This window comes from Coregonus lavaretus (assembly GCF_964263955.1).
Source record: "Coregonus lavaretus genome assembly, chromosome: 10".
Classification (NCBI taxonomy): Eukaryota; Metazoa; Chordata; class Actinopteri; order Salmoniformes; family Salmonidae; genus Coregonus; species Coregonus lavaretus.
The window spans coordinates 28,186,208-28,206,709 of NC_139997.1; the positions used below are offsets into that span (position 1 = coordinate 28,186,208).

General features: G+C 42.6%; 1 protein-coding gene across 1 annotated transcript; it reads right to left on the minus strand.

Annotated features, from left to right (window-relative positions):
• Positions 1-247: 247 nt before the first annotated feature.
• LOC311136177 (phosphoglycerate kinase-like) lies at positions 248-18,568 on the minus strand. Its single transcript, XM_084170276.1, has 11 exons — positions 18,432-18,568; positions 9,528-9,578; positions 9,242-9,397; positions 8,891-9,035; positions 4,949-5,052; positions 4,498-4,617; positions 3,145-3,259; positions 2,695-2,874; positions 2,193-2,370; positions 1,755-1,853; positions 248-1,501 (listed from the first exon to the last, which is right to left on the minus strand). The coding sequence occupies exons 1-11, from the start codon at positions 18,494-18,496 to the stop codon at positions 1,461-1,463; spliced, it is 1,254 nt and encodes a 417-aa protein (XP_084026402.1). The 5' UTR covers positions 18,497-18,568; the 3' UTR covers positions 248-1,460.
• Between the last annotated feature and the right edge of the window lie 1,934 nt (positions 18,569-20,502).

Consider the following 20,502-nt stretch of genomic DNA (forward strand, 5'->3'; position numbering starts at 1 on the left):
CTGTTTTTAGGCGCAACGCAGAGTGCCTGGATACAGCCCTTAGCCGTGGTATATTGGCCATATACCACAAACCCCTGAGGTGCCTTATTGCTATTATAAACTGGTTACCAATGTAATTAGAGCAGTACAAATAAATGTTTTGTCATACCCGTTGTATACGGTCTGATATACCACGGCTGTCAGCCAATCAGGGCTCGAACCACCCAGTTTATAATAAGTGATTAGCAGTAATGGGCAGTCACTACAATCAAGGGACTTTTGTTTTATTCTGTGTTACAGCATTCAACCTACATAACGCATAGTGCATTTAATGTTGGAAAAAAATTATTGAAACCAAAAACTGTGATAATTTTTAAATAATCAAACCAAAAACAACCTCAAAAAGCACTAATCGCTCAGAACTAGAAAACAGAAAAGGTGTAATAAAAATACATCTGAATTTAAAACAAATCCAAGAAGTAATGGTCTAGTTTTTCAAAAGTATCTGTAATCGGATTACAATATTTTAGCTGGTAACTGATTATGGTTAGTTTTTTTGTAAGTCAGATTACATGTAACTGATTACATGAAATCAGTTACTCCCCAACCCTGTGTAGTAGTGCCATGGTATTCAGCATAGTATTCACAATTCAGCATAAGCATAGTACATGTAGCATTGTGTTCAGCATACACACTTATAATTAGCAATGAGAATGACATACAAATAAATTATCAAACATATATTTTACACCAAGTGTTTTATTCTGTGAGCATCTTCTCAGGTCACATGACTTACAGTAGCTCGACCCCTCTGAAACCCCCACTGGGGAACGACTATCTTACAGGCCACAGGGTCATAGGATGGATGACATAACAGGGGAGAGAACATGGTTGAGACAAGGGGGGCAACTGTGACACAGAGCCAACATTTGTGTGGAGGCTGAGGACAAATATAAAGGTCTAGATAGTTACAACACACGTTTTACGCTAGAAGGGTTGTAATACTCCCAGGGCTGGCTGGCTGCCTATACAAGAGTGACACAAACACACATGTACGCACACGCAGGCGCTCTTTAACACAAGATGACACATTCCCAAATTCCTGTATGGTGAAAATGGCTGTAGCTGCAGCTGACTGGTCTCTGGCCCTTGTCTCTTAGAGAAACACAGCAGGAAGGAACAGTGATACATAAGTGCATATGAGGGAGTGAGGTTGGCTTCAGCTACGAACACCTCCAATTCCTTAGTGATGTGGATGTGGGGCAGGAGTGAGGGAGAGAGAGCTCATTGCCGTTTGTGCCAGCCGTCTGTACAGTAGTAAACTAGAGAGCAGGTGATTTGACGTCTGGGTCACTGGATGGTGGTAGAGGAGGCGCTAATGCAGGGTGGAACACTTAGGGAGAGCTTTCCCTTGGGGGCTGGGGGTCCAAACGCTGGCGGGTGAGTTTGTCTTCACTTCCCCCTCGCCTCGGTGATGGGGCTTAGGCGCTGCTGAGGGCATCCACACCGGGCAACACTTTACCTGTGGGCAGAAAGGAACGACATGCAATATGGTCACTGCTTTGGAAAAAAACTATTCAGCATTAGTTCTTAAGTCATCATATCCATGTATGCTGTAACTATTGGTAGCAGTACCAACATGTAATTGTTCTTTCTAGCCTGCATCCCCTTAGACACTACATCATGCCACCTTGCAGAACTGAAACAGATTTTGAACTGGACATAGGTCAAAAGGTCAGGATGATACCGGTCAGGATTAGACTGTGATCCCTCACCCTCCAGAAGCTCCAGGCTGGCTCCGCCTCCTGTGCTGACGTGGCTGACCTTGTCTTCTGTGCCCCATTTGGCGCAGCAGGTAGCGGTATCGCCTCCACCTGGGCATCACCAAGACAACAGGTGGGTAACATTAGAATCATAGAGATCCTTCACTGTGATAGTGATCATTCACTACTATAGATGTGAGGAAGAAAATGTGTTTGGCGCCATCTGGTGGTGAAAATGATATCAAGAGTGGATGAACCAAAGCTTCCAATCAAAATGGCAGTGCAAGTATAAACTTCATTAAATTCCTTAACATAATACGCAGCAGCAGGCTTTGTTCAATGAATGATCTCAATCATATGTGTATTTATTTGAAAAGGTTGGGCTTAGGTGCAGGGTGAAAGACATGTTTTTTGGTCATTGTATATAAACACAGTGGTCGAGGGTTTTACCGATGATTGTGACGCAGCCTGACTTGGTGACCTCCACCACTTTGTCCATCAGGCTCTTGGTTCCTTTGGCGAAGTTCTCAAACTCAAACACACCCACGGGGCCGTTCCACACGATCTGCTTGGCTCTGCCTACAGCCTCAGCGAAGCACTTGTTGCTCTCTGGTCCACAGTCCAGACCCTGGGGAGAACAGAGGGAGACACAGAGCTCAACCACAGTTTTGTGTGTTGTTATTTATTTCACTCTCAGTGATACAGTATATCACATTTCTAGCTAGCACAAGAACTATCAGAAAGATTCCCATAAAAACCCCTCAAGAAGACTAAAAAACCCAATCAGCGTTATGTTTATTAGGCATCAAACGGAGGGGAAAAAAACAAATCAGGGAGGGACTACCCTGGATTTGTCCAATAAGAAACGCTTATTTTTGTTTTCTGTTACAACTGTTTTTAAACATTTTATGTTGCGTGCCCTAATGAACATGACCCAGGTTGCTCTCCTCACCATCCAGCCTGCGGGGATGCCAGCAGCCACAGTTGCGGTGCCAGTCTGGGCATGCTCGTCAAACTTCTCGGCAGTGATGAAGTCGATGGGGAGGTTGATCTTGACCTTGTTCTTCTCAGCCTTGGCCATCAGCTCCTTGACTATCTTGGCACCCTCATCATCGTACAGGGAGGTGCCGATCTGCCAGGGAGGAAAGGATCACTCATTGTAAGATGTCAACTATAACCGCGATATACACCATAGTCTAACATTAAACAAATGTAACTAGATTGTGCAGAGGCACAAGTGAGTTCTGAGTTATATGCAATCAAATATTGAGGTTAAAATTATGATTTAAATACAATTTGCCAAAAAAGGGGTATCATCTCTCCCACCCTCCCTACTGCCTTCTCCCCTCCAACGTCTCCCTCAAACAGAAAGTATAATCTTCCTCCCTCTCTCTGTCCTCACCTCCATGTTGTTGAGGACCTTGAGGAAGGTGAAGGCCATGCCACCACCAATGATCATCTCATTGACCTGGTCCAACATGTTGTTGATCAGCTGAATCTTGTCTTTGACCTTGGCTCTGCACACAACAACCGACAGAGAAAAACTCTATGAAAACATATGAAAACTGTTAAACATAGTAAAACATTGATAACCCATTGATAGCCCAATGATATGAAGCCCATATCTATAATCCATTATAAAACTCAGGATGAGTTATAATGCAGTCATAATTCAGTGTACGTGTAGTTAAACATACATGGTAAAACATATGGAAAGGTTTCTAGTTGAGGAAGATGGTCATATTGGGACAGACCATTTTTTTGCTGTACAGTGTTTGTTATAGTTGACACTTTTGTTTCTTTTGTCAAATTTAGCGCTAAATCCTACTGTCTTTCATCCATTGTTGAGGGGTGTATCATTAGCCAATTCATATCAATGTACTTTGTCACTGGCAGGGGTCCAAAAAGCTGAACTGGGTAATTTTTTTTTGAAAATACACAACTGTGGCAGTGACAGAACCCGATTGGCTGCACTCAGAGACACTGATTGGATATGGCGGTTGCACAATGCCCAGCTGAAATGGGCTCCGACATGTGGCCAATTTCGATATGTGAGCAACGGTAGTTAGCTGTGTGTTCATGCATGTTCTTTAGTTTTCCCCACTGTGCTAGGCTGTAAAGTGCTCAGTCACAGGAGGTTGGTGGCACCTTAATTGGGGAGGACGGGCTCATGGTAATGGCTGGAGCGGAATGAGTAGAATAGTATCAAGTACATCAAACACACAGTTTGACGTCATTCCATTCGCTCCATTCCAGCCATTATTATGAGCCGTCCTCCCTCAGCAGCCTCCACTGTGCTCAGTAGTAGGAAAAAAAACGCACTGTCACACAGATTGAGGTATTACATAACACGCTTAAGGTCTCTATTCCTGGACTGCCTTCTGTGTATTTAAAAGAGACCTGCACTTGAGAATGATACTACAACAGCCCAAGGCTGATGTATCAACAGAGAACGAGAGATTGAGTGAGTGAATGAGTGGCAGAGAGAATAGAAAGAGATTGAAAGAGAGCGACAGAGTGAGATAAATATTAAGTAATGCTGCATGGCTTTCATTGTGCCTATAATAAGACCAGATGAAGTCTATTTTAACCGGGTCAACCAGTTGAAGAGCCAGTCCCCAGTAGAGTGATACCATAGAAGCAGATACAGTCCTCTGGGTACTTAATTCTTAACTCATCACAGATCAGCTATCCCTGCCCGTCCATAATCAGTGACATGTTAAACTAAAGCAGTTAAACTTGACCAGTTACTTACCCTCCGAGGATGGCCAGGAAAGGCCTGGCTGGTTTCTCCAGAGCCATGGCAAAGTAGTCAAGCTCTTTCTTCATCAGAAAGCCTGCGGCCTTCTGGGACAGGTTCACTCCAACCATGGAGCTGGGGGAGGGAAGGAAGTCACTATTTCACTTTTTTTATTTATTTTTTTATCTCTGCATTTTTGGAAAAGGACCCGTAAGGAAGTATTTCACTGTTAGTCTACACCTGTGGTTGATGAAGCATGTGACAAATACAATTTGATTTGAAAAGGAGAGGAAGAGAAAGAGACAGGGAGATGACAGGAAGGGACAAAGTATTTTTTAAATGAAAGTATAGGAGAAAGGGAGTGGCAATGAGTGATGGCTTCTATTTCTCATTAAAACAGCTAACTGATACCAAAATATCAGAGTTTATGCTTAACTCCTTCACAGAAATATGTGGTGACCCCTACCTGTGGGCTCTGTGTGCTGTGCCGAAAGCATCGTTCACGTAGACGTCTCCCAGTTTGGACAGAGAGGCTCTGAAGGAATCAATCTGCTCCTGGGTGGCTTTAGTCTAGAAGAGAAAGAATATACTCTTGTTCATGCTGCAGAGGGATCAGGTTACTACTAGCAGGAACTGTTTACACACCTAGCACACAGAGCTGTATGGTCTATTGTGCAGCAAACTGAGGCCTAATTTATTCATATTGATGACGTCGATGAATACTAGTCATCCTTCATGGGAAGATAGCCATTTTCCACATTCAACAATATGGCCCATATCATCTATCTATGTTGAGCAACTGTATTAAGGGTTTATTATACATGTGTCAGAACACTTGGTGTGGCACCAAGGAGGGTAGTGATGAGACAATTCAGAGGCTCAACACACAAGGCACGATTCAAAACCAGGCAAAAGCTGGTGTATTTCTTAAATCAAAAAGGGGAGTTACAGAAATGGTCCAAACGTGGTCCAATCATTTGAGCGGCCATCTTTGTTGTGGCGAATTGGGTGCTGGCAGCTGCAACCTTAGTGTTTGGGAGGTGAGACTCGCTTCCATGGTTGTTAGTCATACATCCTTCTTCCTCTGGTTCTGAATGTTTCTCATAAATCGTCCCCATATGAAATGGATTCACTCACCGAGTTTGTGGGTTCCTGGTAGTTCAGTGCATAGCACTCATCATCCATCTCCCGCTCAGCATCCCACCACCACTCTTCTTCTTGAGTGCACTGGGCCTTCTGCAGTGCACTGGGGTCACACTCACAGGCATCATGGTTAACATCAACATGTGATGGGCAGGTCTGAGATTCTTCATTCTTGTGAGATTTACCAAGACCGTCAGTCTGATTAATCACAGAGATCAAATATGCTTGGGTGTCCGTCTGGCTGTGACCATCTATTAATGTGCTGGTTTGGCAGCTTACATCTTGAGGAACAGTATAAGACTCACCAGTCTGGGTTTGTTCATCTTGACTCTTGGGTACCTGTACCAGTTCTCCCACCTTGGCTTGTAGCTCACCATTCTCCCACTTCAGGTTCTCAATGCACGCTCTCTGGACTGTGCATTCTTCATTGAGGTCTTCAATCTCTTCTCGAAGACACTTTTTCTCCTCTTCAGTTTTGCTGAGGAGATCTTGAAAAATCTTTAGCCTCCTCTTCAACTCTTCAGCTTCATCATGTGGAGCACATTTTCTTCTAGTTACCCATTTCAAAGTTTGCAGCTCCTGCAAAGTTCCGCTCCAATACTTCTCCAGCTTGGCGGCTCGCTGTTGCTCTTTCTGGAGAGCGACTTCTTGTTTCAGCAGGCTTTCTTCAGCCTTCTTCCTTTTCTCAGCTTCGGCAGTTAGCTGAGCCTTTAGCTCATGTTCCCCATTATCTGGCTTGCTGACAGAACCTTGGCCTTCTTGCCCAAACCCAGCCCCTTCTTCCCCAGGGGACTGGATGAGTAAGTGTCCATTCTCCATGCTGACGATACACTGTAGAGTACCACTCCTGGCCAATGCATCCGGTTCTGTTTGCCAGGCCTTGTGGTGCACATCTAGTGCCACATCCATCATGTTATTTAGAGCTTTCCATAGCTCCTTTGACCCTTTATTCATCTCACATCTTTGGACACCTGGTGGTTTCTTCAGGATGTTTAGGAGGAGCTCCCTTTGATCTTCTGGCAGTACTTCTTTGCCTTCCCCCTGCAGCCATGGAACAGTGAGGGGATCCATCATCCATCCATGAATGTCTACGTCATTTTGGTGCAAATGTGTGAGCGCTCTGAATTCTCCTATGCACTACACCTCTAGGCCACCAGGTAAAGCTGTGCCTGCATTAACTCCACCAGTGTGGCAGAACACTGAGTGTGACATATAGAAAAGTAGTTATGCAAGACAATTCAGAGGCTCAACACACACGCCACGGAATAAAAGGTACCAAATAAAGGTGGTTTACACAAATGGTAGAAAACGCTGGGCTCCACTTTGAGCATTACTGAACATTAGCGCTGAGCGATTAACCATATATATATTTTTTAAACAACTAAGTGACCAATGTCAGTTCAATTACTTGAATTCCATTTTGTTCGTTTTTTTTCCTTCTTCTGTGAGCTCAATGAGCAGTTTCTGTAGAGATAAATCAGATCCAGCCTGAACTGTGCATGTAGTAGGGAGTTGTCATTTCCAACAGGCCAATATTCTACATAGTGTAGCGAAAAGGGGAAAAAAAAGGTAATCAACTACCATAATCCTACTGCCTACTTGTCCGGTCTGTGTGGAGCATTGAGCTATAATAGAAATGGTGTGGAGCAGGCACGGCGATTGAAAGAGAGAATGCGCGATCGGGAGGGATAGAAAGCAGTTGCTTCGTGAGGTATCTCTACCTGAAAATACATTATCTAAGTGAATGATAGTTGGTATTCAGCAGTACTTTGAAGAACTACTAAAATAGTGATTTTGTCCGAGCATAGGTAGCAGCTCTATAGATATGAGATGACTTGTCATCAAATAAAACAAATATTTTATTAAAAAGTAAAGTAATGTGAATAAATGATGGTTCATAAGTGATAAGCAGTAATGGGAAGTCATTACCATTATTATTATTTATTTTTAAACTTGTATTAATTGTTTTATTCTGTGTGACAGCATTCAATCCACAATGCATAGTGCATTTAATGTCAAAAATAATAATTGAAACCAAAAACCGTTATTATTTTGTAATAATCGAACTGACACCGACCTCAAAAGCACTAAATCGCTCAGGACTACTGAACATAAACTAAAAAGGGAAGTTCTGTATTTTACAACCTAATATGAATGTTAGAGGCTCCCTCACCCTGAAAGTAGTCTATGGGCCAGAAGAGACTGTAAACCATGGTTCGGTTTTCTTTGAATAACCAATTCTAGACAGTGTATCTACAAGAGCACATGGTGAATATACTGCAGTGATGCCAGGGGAGGTGACTGCATGATGAGGGTAATGTATGTGAATATAAGTTAAGTACTTTATATCAGGTTCCTACTGCACTTTAACAGGCAAAGTTCTTGACTCTTTCACAGAAAGGTCATGGCTGATCTATGGTGTCCCATCCAAATGCCAGGCGTTGGCACTAGCACAATTCAACCAGGTCATCATAGAACTTACCCTTAACCACAGACCTGGGATCGGATTACACTATCCCCCAATCCTAACCTTAACCATTAGGTGAATGAAAAATATTTGACCCCGAATCAGTGGTTAGGGATAACATCTAGACTTACCAACTCTGTCGCCTGCCACCACCCAGCCATTGAGGGATCTTGTGAAAGGTCGACAGCTACCCCCCTTCCCAATCTCCTCCCCCCTCTAAGGGCTGCATTCCAGCCAGGGCTTACAAGACAAGAAAAGTAACACGCTAGACCCGGGACAACCCACTACCCTTCACTCAAATGTCAGCAGGTGAAAATGTCACCTCGGGTGAATGAGAGGAGATGGAGTAGGGGGAGAAGTAGAAGTAGCATCCTGGCCATTGATACAGGCAGGCACAGGCATAGACACTACAGAAAACTCATCCTATAAACCTAAGAATTTACATAATACTCTCAGGGGTGCAACATTCTAAAGAGCTGCTAACAGTTTTAGTATGGATGTACTCAGTGATTCAGTAATTTGTGGCTGTACTCCTCAAACAGATGAGATGCCATTTTCTGTACCCTGGTTTCCAAATGACAATTCCTGCTTTTTAGGTCAGATGTCTGACTGGTGCCTCATTCTTTTGCAGCTTGGCTTTATTTTCTTCTCTGCGTTGCCCTTAGCAGCTCTGCTGACGCCAACAGGACAGTGACAGTTGCAGCTTGGGCCTATGCAGGGTAGGAGCCCTCATTTTATGTAAATAGGAAGGGTCTCTGGGAATGGCTACTGCAGTCATTGACATGGCGATGCACCCACCTTGTTTCCAGAGGCGTCCTTGCCCTTGCCCTCCTCTGCAACGTGGAACCTCAGGTTCTCCAGGAGGATGACTGAACCGATGGCGGGGTTGGCACAGGCCTTCTCTACGTCGGGACCTACGCAGTCTTTCAGGAAGTGCACGTCCCTGAGAATGGGTGCAAAGGAAACACGTGCACGATTGAGTACTTTATTCAGATACTCACTGAAACATTGTCAGTTGAGAGAACCCAAGTGTGTCAATAGAGATCATACCAATGCTTCACTCAGTCAATGGCACAGTAACACACATACAATAGTTATATTTCACTCGCATCATGGTAATAACCAGCTATGCCAGGAGGTCTCACTCACTTGCCCAGCAGGCTCTTGAGCTCAGCGGCCACAGGCTTCAGGGAGAATTTGTCGGGCATGGGGTTCCCATCAGGACGACCCAAGTGGCTCATCAGCACCACAGCCTTGGCCCCATGGTCAAGACAGTGCTTGATGGTGGGGACAGCAGCCTTGATCCTGGAATACACAGGTACACAGTATGAGCAAAGGCTGGAATCGGGCTCCTATAGAATGAATTAGCAGCATTTGGTCTAATCATGTGTATTACTAATAGAAGATGATAAAATGAAAACAAGCTCATTATTACCTCTGGTTGTTCGTTATGTTATGGTCCTTCATTGGCACATTGAAATCAACCCTGCAAAAGACATTGAAAACATTCCGTTTTGGGCACAGTAATAATAAATAGTGTTTTGAGCGTTATAAAAATGTAGTGTTGAAAAGGAAGGGTATATTATTGGAAACTTAAGTTTACCAGTAAACTACCAGAATTTTGGTATCTTTCAAGGATTTTATGTAACCTATCACAAGACATCTAGTGGCCCTTTTGGGTGTCTGTAATTACCTCTGGCCCTCTGTGTGGCCTTATCACATGTAAAATATGAAATACTAAAATAATAATTAAAATGAAAAAATTGAATGACAAAGCTGTAAAACGTTATCCTAAATATAAATCAGCTTAGTGAATACCATTGGTGTTTAATATGAAGGTTTCAGCATGAAATATCCTTTATTTATTTTACTAACATTTATTTTACTATGTCAATATGTATTTGTTGTCAAACTGGTGGCAGTTGTGAAAAAAAAAGTCAATAGTTGGAAGTTGCAGAGTTAATTGAAAATAATGCCATTGTTCATTAAATTAGGCAATTTTCCCTCAAACCATATGGTCTATCTACTAGAAACTCATGGAAAATAGACATATACTGTATAATAAAGGAATACTATATATTAATACACTTTTTAAAAGCTATTCAAGTATAAATTACCAAAGTTATGATAGATTGCCATAGATTTTCTGTTAATTAACAGAATTACTGAAGATTCCAGTAACTTTGGTAAATTACCAGTGTCTTGCAACCCTAATAAAATGTGTCCATGACACTGGGGTTAGTATAGAAAGGAAATGATGCAACAGTGACAAACTTTCCTGTATGACACACGCACTGACATGAGAACATGCTGTATCCCTCATTCTCCGGCCGATTACGTAACTCCACCCCCCCCTCTCAGTTTCTCCTCAGGCCCACTTGATGCACTGAGGCGCATGCAGGATCAGGCAGTGGTGCCATAACTGTACTCTATTGTACTAGAACCCTACAGTCAGCATTGGGGAAGAATGATACTGCTATGGAATGCCTTTGTTAGCAATGCCCACTACACAGAAATGCTCCCTTCAATGGGTAAATGGGAACACAATTATTCACAGCCGCACTAGTGATGCCCTTGTAATAGGCTACAATTTGTGTAACCCAAGGCACCTTACACTACAGGGCCGATAAAGGCAGGTGTTTTATAAGAGGGATAAAAGACTGGAGGTGGAGCAAGGAGATGCATATACGCAGAATAAGGCCAACACACTGGCTGCTTGACAGGCTTGGCACTAAGAGTATTCTCTCTACCACAGCGAAGTCTCCATAGCAGCCCCTGAGATCCTGACAGTCAGTTACAGTTTGTCCCATTCTGCACAAGTAAGCCTAGTATTTTTGTTTTATTTCACCTTTATTTAACCAGGTAAGCCAGTTGAGAACAAGTTCTCATTTACAACTGCGACCTGGCCAAGAAAAGCAGTGCGATAAAAACAACAGAGTTACATATGGGATAAATGCCTCGTCATAGAATGCCATATGGGTATGCAATGCCGCGTCATAGAAGTAGGATGTTCATAGACAAATATGCATGTTATGGCAAGCCCAGGATGGAATGTGATGAGATATTTTCATTGTTATAGTATAGTTTGTCTACTCCAGGGTTTCCCAAACTCGGTCCTGGGGCCCCTCCTGGGTCCACGTTTTGGTTTTTGCCCTAGCACTACACAGCTTGATTATGAGTTGGTTATTTGAATCAGCTGTGTAGTAGGAGTGTGGATTTGACCTTTAGTAAGGAAAAGGCCTAATGTATCTCCTGCAGTCATCATGGGTACATGGAGCTGGGGACTCCAGGATGGCCCTATGACATTTAAAAGTGGGTGTCGTTTTTCAGTGTACTGAAGCACCCTTGGGAGCCGCACATGACAACAATATCTGAGCAAATGTCATCAGCGAAAACGGATAGGATGATGTTAAGATATTCAACTAGTTAATTGAATATGAATACAGTAGAGAGTGCATCCTCAGCTTAGAGCTTTGTAGTTTCTTGACTTTGAATCTGATATCTTAATGCAAAATAAAACTTTAAAATTATTGCAATTAACATTTTTGGGATTTTTAGGGATTCTTGCATACATTCTGCATCACTCCTATGGCATGTAAATTGGTTTGAATAGGGAAAACGTGAGACTCGATAGACAACTACCTGTGTTCTGTCACGAGTGGTGGCATGCATCACCTGTTCAAGTACCCAAAATATAGCTATTAAAAAATGTAACCTAGTCATTATTACTGTTCCAGCTAGCTGATACGTGTTATTAGGTAGGTAATGTTAAGTGTAGCACAGAATTTTTCAACCAACCTTTACTTGGCGATACTTCCTCAATTCCCAACTTGGAAGACAACACGTCTTCTAAACTTCCATGTCTAGTTGCAGGGGGTTCGTTTGAATTGTTAAATTAAATACATTTGCTCCAAGAAGTAATCCAACAATGTGTACGCACCTTCGACTTTGGGGTGGACACCAATGATGTATATAAACCCTGGATTGATGATGCTATGCATTGGCCATCGAGAGGCTTTGACGACACCGGTCGGCCATATTTGCACTCCTCAGTAAGAGCAGTCCTCCATAGGAATGAATGGAATTCCACAGTATTTCAATTAAACATTTTATTATAAAAACAATATATAAAAACAATTGTATTTAAGTGTGTTTCTGTTGTAGAGCGGAAAGTAACATTAGTAATCTCAACAGAAATTATACTTTAAAGAAAATGTTTTTATATATTATTTTATATTTTAAGTTCACATAATATAATTTAAAAGTATGCATTAAAAGGTGTCTATAATAGAACAAACTTGGCAAAAAACAAACAAAAAATGTAGACATGAATGCATTTCTATAGCTTCCTAAATATATTTTTCAATGGTGGGGGAGTGCCAAGATGGAGGTACGGTGTCTTCAACATAGCGCCCTCTCAGTCATCTTGTGCAGGGTTTCCCAAAGCTAACGTAGGACTAAGGTTGGTTGAAAATTCTCTGTGCTGTGCTTAACATTACCTACCTTATAACGCCACCTGACGGGCCACCACCAGGTGGTGAGGGTAGGCAACAACACATCCGCCACGCTAACCCTCAACACAGGGGCGCATGCTTAGTCCCCTCCTGTACTCCCTGTTCACCCACGACTGGGTGGCCGTGCACGACTCCAACACCATCATTAAGTTTGCCAACGACACAACAGTGGTAGGCCTGATCACCGACGACGATGAGACAGCCTACAGGAAGGAGGTCAGAGACCTAGCAGTATGGTGCCAGTACAACAATCTCTCCTTCAACGTCAGCAAGAGGAAGGAGCTGATCGTGGACCACAGGAAACGGAGGACTGAGCACACCCCCATTCACGTCGACAGGGCTATAGTGGACCGGGCCGAGAGCTTCAAGTTCCTCAGTGTCCACATCACTAAATACCTATCATGGTCCACACGAAACGGACCTGGGGCTTTCCCAACCGGAACCGATATGCATAAATATATTTTTTTTAATATAGAGACCCGTTCCAAACGGACCCGAGGACAACTAGACCCATTCCGTATAGACCTGGTCAGATCCAGAACCGGTCCGATCAGAGTGAGGGGAGCAGCAGAAAAGTCATTTAAGCTACTTTATTAACCGGAGCTGATAAAGCACGAGAGGAGGGAGAGGGGTGCCGTTCTAGCAGGCGGGGGAGAGGCCGTACTGTGAGTGAATGACATGGGAGCAGGGAGGGGAGACAGCAACCAACCAAGCCGACTCGCACTATAGTAGACTAATAGCTGCCTTAGCTAGATTATTTATCATCAAATATGATTACGTAATACCTGTCTTGGACTGCATTCAACCGGGAGAAACTAGTTAAGCTAGCTAATGTTAGCTAGCTAGGCTAACTGAGGCTGCAGTGCATCCTACAGTTACAAATAACAACAACTTAATTAAGAATATTTAGTAGCCGCCTGCCTAACTGTTGGCTCTTGGTCGTTTTAGCCTATCCTTCTCCTTTTTGTACTGACTCTCTTGCACTGGCTCTATGCACACTCACTGGACTCTACCCACACTGACACTCCAACACAGACACTACATATGCTCACACACACACACGCATATTGACGCCACACACTTTCACACACTGCTGCTACTCTGTTTATTATCCATTCTGATTGCCTAGTTACTTTTACCCCTGCCTACATGTACATGTTACCTTAATCACCTCGTACCCCCAGCAGATTGACTCTGTACCGATAGTCCTTGTTTATAGCCTTGTTATTGTTATTTTATTGTGTTACCCTTTGCTTTTTTTGTGCAAATTTTCACTCTGCATTGTTGGGAAAGGGCTCCTAAGTAAGCATTTCAGGGTAAAGTCTACACCAGTTGTATTCGGCGCTTGTGACAAATAAAATGTGATTTGATGTGAAGCAAGCCATAATAACAATTAGCCACAATAGTGAAATTTGCGGTTCACCTTCAAAATAAAAAGGTCCCTCATTGAAAGTGATAGAAACGGATACAAATAATGGAATCATGCCATATTTGGACTAGATAACGCTAAACAGGGTTGGAATGTTGTTACATAATTTAAAGTCAAACACAATAATTAGTTTGACAAACAGAAAACTAAATTCCACTGGATTTATTAGACTGCATAATTGCATTGGGGCATACTTCTATGCACTATATAGCCTTACCTATGATTTTCCACAGTCAAAGTCCTGCAATAAGAGCTAAGAAGCTAATATTTGTGTAAACTCTTGAGAATTGTGTTCTGTGGGTGTCACCGAGTAGGCTGATACCCCGTTTCTTGGGTGCACAATCCATAGGTAAGGCTGCACAGTGCATATAAGTATGCCCCCAATTCAATTATGCAGTCTAATACATCCAGTGGGATTTCAGTTTATTGTCAAACTAATAGTTTTTTTGGTTTTTACAAAATTATGTAACATTCCAACATTGTTTAGCATTAGCAAGTCCAAATATGTAATGATTTCACTATTTGTATCCGTTTGCATCACTTTCAATGAATAACTTTTATTTTGAAGGCGAACCACGAATTCCACACATGGAGGATTACAGCCGCCAGTGACCATAGCAACAGAGTAAAAAATAATAATCAACATGTGAAAAATGAACTATAACCAAAGACAGTACATTAGGAAGAGAGGCTAAAACTGCTTCTCCAATAGAAATCTCAGATCACACATGTAGGCGATGTCATGGCGTTGTTGGCTAGCTAAGCGCATGCGCAAAAACACGTCATCGGGTCTAACGGTCGTCTCGCGCCGAACTGCGAATGTGCAGGCCATCAAATCAAAGGCACTCCTTCGATATTAAGTTGTTTTGGACGAAAATGTGCCAGTTTGTCACTTTCACAAGGTTGGAGTAATAACATGTCCAACTACTTAAGACATTGGCTCGAATCTAGGTTGTGCCTTTAGATTTCGAGGAAGAATTTTTCACTTCTCTCATTGACTTCTCAAACCCCAGCCTGGTCTGTTTCGCAAGTGTTTCCGGAAGTCTTGCAATGTTGCGCCTCTGGGTTTAGAAACTGTGCGATAACACCATAAGCATGCATAAAAAGTATTTACAGTCAATAGAAATCATTAACCCAAAAATAGATTAAAAACAATAATTTGCATTGTTAGACATGACTCTGTAAATCTATAATGTTAGTCAGCTAACTAACTAGCTAGAGTGGCAAGCCATCTGATCTGTCACATGTAATTCGTTTATAAATTATAAATAAACAAAAAAAACTTGAAATCCCACCGTGGATGTATTTGACTGCATAATTGAATTGGGGGTATACTTACATGCACTGTACAGCCTTATATGGATTGTGCACCCATGAAATAACCAGGTGGCGAATCGCATCTCTGCATGTCTGGCAGACATATCAGTATGGATGACGGATCACCACCTCAAGCTGAACCTTGGCAAGACGGAGCTGCTCTTCCTCCCGGGGAAGGACTGCCCGTTCCATGATCTCGCCATCACGGTTGACAACTCTGTCGTGTCCTCCTCCCAGAGTGCGAAGAGCCTTGGCGTGACCCTGGACAACACCCTGTCGTTCTCCGCTAACATCAAGGCGGTGACCCGATCCTGCAGGTTCATGCTCTACAACATTCGGAGAGTACGACCCTGCCTTACACAGGAAGCGGCACAGGTCCTAATCCAGGCACTTGTCATCTCCCGTCTGGATTACTGCAACTCGCTGTTGGCTGGGCTCCCTGCCTGTGCCATTAAACCCCTACAACTCATCCAGAATGCCGCAGCCCGTCTGGTGTTCAACCTTCCCAAGTTCTCTCACGTCACCCCACTCCTCCGCACACTCCACTGGCTTCCAGTTGAAGCTCGCATCTGTTACAAGACCATGGTGCTTGCCTATGGAGCCGTGAGGGGAACGGCACCTCCGTACCTTCAGGCTCTGATCAGTCCCTACACCCAAACGAGGGCACTGCGTTCATCCACCTCTGGCCTGCTGGCTCCCCTTCCTCTGCGGAAGCATAGTTCCCGCTCAGCCCAGTCAAAACTGTTCGCTGCTCTGGCACCCCAATGGTGGAACAAGCTCCCTCACGACGCCAGGACAGCGGAGTCACTCACCACCTTCCGGAGACATTTGAAACCCCACCTCTTTAAGGAATACCTGGGATAGGATAAAGTAATCCTTCTACCCCCCCCTCCCTATAGGGTGAATGCACCAATTTGTAAGTCACTCTGGGTAAGAGCGTCTGCTAAATGACGTAAATGTAATGTAAATGAAATGAGGTATCAGCATATTCAGAGACACCCACAGAAAAACAAACCTCAAGAGTTCACACAAATGTTGTCTTAGCTCTTATTGAAGGACTTTGACTGTGGGAAATCACCTTCCTGGTCAGCCTATTGTGCGTATTGAATATTCGAATTGCACTGTACAGCCTTAACTATGGACTGTGCACCCCATGAAATAGGGTAACAGCCTACTCAGTGACACCCACAGAACACAATTTTCCAGAGTTTACACAAATATTACCCCGGAAATAGAAAACAATTATTTGTATTGTTAGACGTGACTCTGTAAACCTATAATGTTAGCCAGCTAACTACACTGAACAAAAATATAAAACGCAACATGTAAAGTGTTGGTCCCATCTTTCATGAACTAAAATAAAAGATCCCAGACATGTTCCATACTCACAAAAAGCTTCTCTCCAATTTTGTGCACAAATTTGTTTACATCCCTGTTAGTGAGCATTTCTCCTTTGCCCAGATAATCCAGCCACCTGACAGGTGTGGCATATCAAGAAGCTGATTAAACAGAATGATCATTACACAGGTGCACTTTGTGCTGGGGACAATAAAAGGCCACTAAAATGTGCAGTTGTCATAACACAATGCCACAGATGTCTCAAGTTGAGGGAGTGTGCAATTGCCGTGCTGACTGCAGGAATGTCCACCCCACCAGATAATTTAATGTTAATTTCTCTACCATAAACCACCTCCAATGTCATTTTACAGAATTTGGCAGTACGCCTAACCAGCATCACAACTGCGGACCACGTGTATGGCGTGGTGTGGGCGAGCGGTTTGCTGACGTCAATGTTGTGAACAGATTGCCCCATGGTGGCGGTGTGGTTATGGTATGGGCAGGCATAAGCTATGGACAACAAACACAATTGTATTTTATCGATGGAAATTTGAATGCATAGAGGTACCGTGACAAGATCCTGAGGTCCATTGTCGTGCCATTCATCTGCCGCCATCACCTCATGTTTCGGCATGATAATGCACGGCCCCATGTTGAAAGGATCTGTACACAATTCCTGGAAGCTGAAAATGTCCCAGTTTTTCCATGGCATGTTTGGGATGCTCTGGAACGACGTGTAAGACAGCGTGTTTCAGTTCCCGCCAATATCCAGCAACTTTGCACAGCCATTGAAGAGGAGTGGGACAACCTTCCACAGGCCATAATCAACAGCCTACCCTTTTTTAAAAGGTATCTGTGACCAACAGATGCATATCTGTATTCCCAGTCTAGTGAAATCCACAGATTAGGGCCTAATGAATTTATTTCAATTGACTGATTACTCAGTAAAATCTTTGAAATTGTTGCGTTTATATTTTTGTTCATTATAGCTAGCTAGTGGCAAGCTAGCTGATCTGTCACATGTAGCCTACATGCAGACTGCAAATGTATCACCGGTTTTCACAGCCACAAAGTCAAAATTGGCTATATCGTAAGAATTCATGAAAACAAAAATTAGCTTTTTGTTGTTCATTTAAAGGTTAGGGTTAGGCAGAAAGTTAACAGTGTGGTTAAGGTTAGGTTTAAAATCATATTTTCAGAAAATAAATTGTAGAAATAAGCGGTATTTCTGACTTTGTGGCTGTGGTAACTAGTGAGGACCCGTATCACCACGAAAGAACACTAATAACGGTCTGACTAGGCGATATTTTTAATAGCTACCCAAATTGATACTTTGTAACTGCAATGAAGTTCAATGTAGCTCTTCGATAACGTATCGTGAATGTTTCCAACGCTACAAAGTATCAAGCGTCTCTCTGTTACAAATCACAGTGCCAAAGATGGTTGCTAGCGATGTCTAATGCCGCGTTCAAAACAACTGGGAACTTGGAAATCTCTGACTTCAGTGCGTTAACCTACTAGAACATCGGAAAAAAATGACCTCCGACTAGGGAAATCGTTTTGAACGGTCATCCAACTCGGAATTCCATGTCGGAACCTCGGGCATCTTTCTAGAACTCCGACTTTCCGATCTGAAGATCACTGATTTGACCTCGTTTTTTTCCAAGTTCCAAGTTGTCTTGAAGGCACCAATAATACCCTTTCCGATGGCTCAATTTGAAGCTTCATAAATGGAACTCACCTCATGATCACGCGCTTCCCCTTCACGTCCACCTTGTCCAGGGTGAGTTTATTTGACAGCGACATTTTGGATAGTTTACTTGCACCTGCTTTTCTGTCTTTACCTCGCTCTGCTGATGGGTAGTTCCCGAATGAAATGACTATCGCGCAGCGAGGAAGCACTTCGGGTGGGCGGGACGTTACACGCCCATCGACGGTGTATTGGTCAAAAGCTAGTACGGAACTGCTGCATCAGCACTGCCATTGGGTTATGCCAGTGCCAGTCATATGAGCCATGCCCTCCATTGAAAGCTCAATTTAACGGGAAACGGCGTGTGACGCAAGTCACGTAACGTTTTGCTCGAAGACTATTGTTATTATTTAAAAATAAAATACAATACAAATAATTGTAAAGCAATTCAAAATATACAATATAGAAAAACAAAGAGTATACAACGGAGTATACAAACATTGCAAACAGCCAGGGGAATAATAATAATTAGTCATTTAGCAGACGCTCTTATCCAGAGCGACTTACAGGAGCAATTAAGGTTAAGCGCCTTGCTCAAGGGCACATCGACAGATTTTTCACCTAGTCAGCTCGGGGATTAGAACCAGCGACCTTTCGGTTACTGGCACAACGCTCTTAACCACTAAGCTACCTGCCGCCCCAGTCGTCCTGAATACAAAACAATACATTATATAAAGACCTTGTAAAAATTACAATCATTTAAAGTTATTGCTTTTTTGTTATGAGAAGACATTGTGTTTATATATTGTTGAATTTCATTCTCAAAAATAATAAACAGAGGTTTTCGACTAAAATGTAATTTATGAATATGGAATTTAGCTAAAACAATGAAGTTTATTAAGAAGAAAGGCTTTGCATAGTCTTTGCTATATTTTGTAAAAACAAATATCACATTTTCAAGTAGAAGGGCAAAACTAGCATGTATATGATCTAAAACTAATCAACAGATATCTTGCCACAGCTTCCGGGTATAATTGCAATACCAAAATAAATGTAAAACAGTCTCCGGTTGTTCATTACAGAAGGTACAAGAAACATCAATATCTTTTAAAAACGTTTAAAGATTATGTTTAGTAGGGTAGCACTTGTGGATGAATTTATATGAAACTTCTTTAATCTTATTAGTTCAAAGACATTTTTTTGCGATTGCAAAGACTTGGCTCTACTCTTTCGATTGACAGTGCATACATTTGTTCAAGATGGCTATCTCAAAACAGCACCTGGGAACATCTGCTGAAGGAAACTATCTACTAGGTAAGTGCTAACTTTCTAAGTCACAAGTAATCACAAGCTTTTCTCTACCAAGGTTAGATCAACAACAGGATCTGGGAGTAACCATGGAGGAACGTGCCCTATCACCACAGAAGGGCCAACCTCCGACTCCCTCAAACCACTCTCATCAGCAAGCTTTCCAACCAAAACCACTGGCTTGTCTGCTAGTATATTCCCAACAGTCATCTAGAAAAGTAGCAGTGGGATGCTCAACCTGACAGTTTTTCAACCTAACCCAATAAGCTAATGACAACTTTTTACGCCGTATATCCAAAGGCATCTCACCTGCCTCTACTAGTAAGGCACATACAGACATTGATTTAAATGCACCAATACATATCCTTAAAGCTATATACTGGATTATGTCCAGCTTCTGAAGCCAAGTCTTCGCCACTGTTCCATAAACTATACACCCGTAATCAATAACTTTAAATGATCAGAGCTCTATAAATATCCATCAACGATTGTCTGTCAGCACCCCATTCATAACTGATACAGTGGGGGAAAAAAGTATTTAGTCAGCCACCAATTGTGCAAGTTCTCCCACTTAAAAAGATGAGAGAGGCCTGTAATTTTCATCATAGGTACACGTCAACTATGACAGACAAAATGAGAATTTTTTCTCTCTAGAAAATCACATTGTAGGATTTTTAATGAATTTATTTGCAAATTATGGTGGAAAAAAAGTATTTGGTCAATAACAAAAGTTTCTCAATACTTTGTTATATACCCTTTGTGTCAAGGGGTGCTGAAGGTGGGTGTGGTGCATGAATCAAGCACAGGACGCAGA

Excerpts from the sequence above, each read along its gene's own strand:
- LOC311136177 (XM_084170276.1), bottom strand. The coding sequence starts at position 18,496 with ATGTCGCTGTCAAATAAACTCACCCTGGACAAGGTGGACGTGAAGGGG. Across the intron at positions 2,371-2,694 it reads GCATCCCCGCAGGCTGGATG|GGTCTGGACTGTGGACCAGA; the intron begins GTGAGGAGAGCA and ends TGTTCTCCCCAG. Across the intron at positions 1,502-1,754 it reads CAGCCTGGAGCTTCTGGAGG|GTAAAGTGTTGCCCGGTGTG; the intron begins GTGAGGGATCAC and ends TTCTGCCCACAG.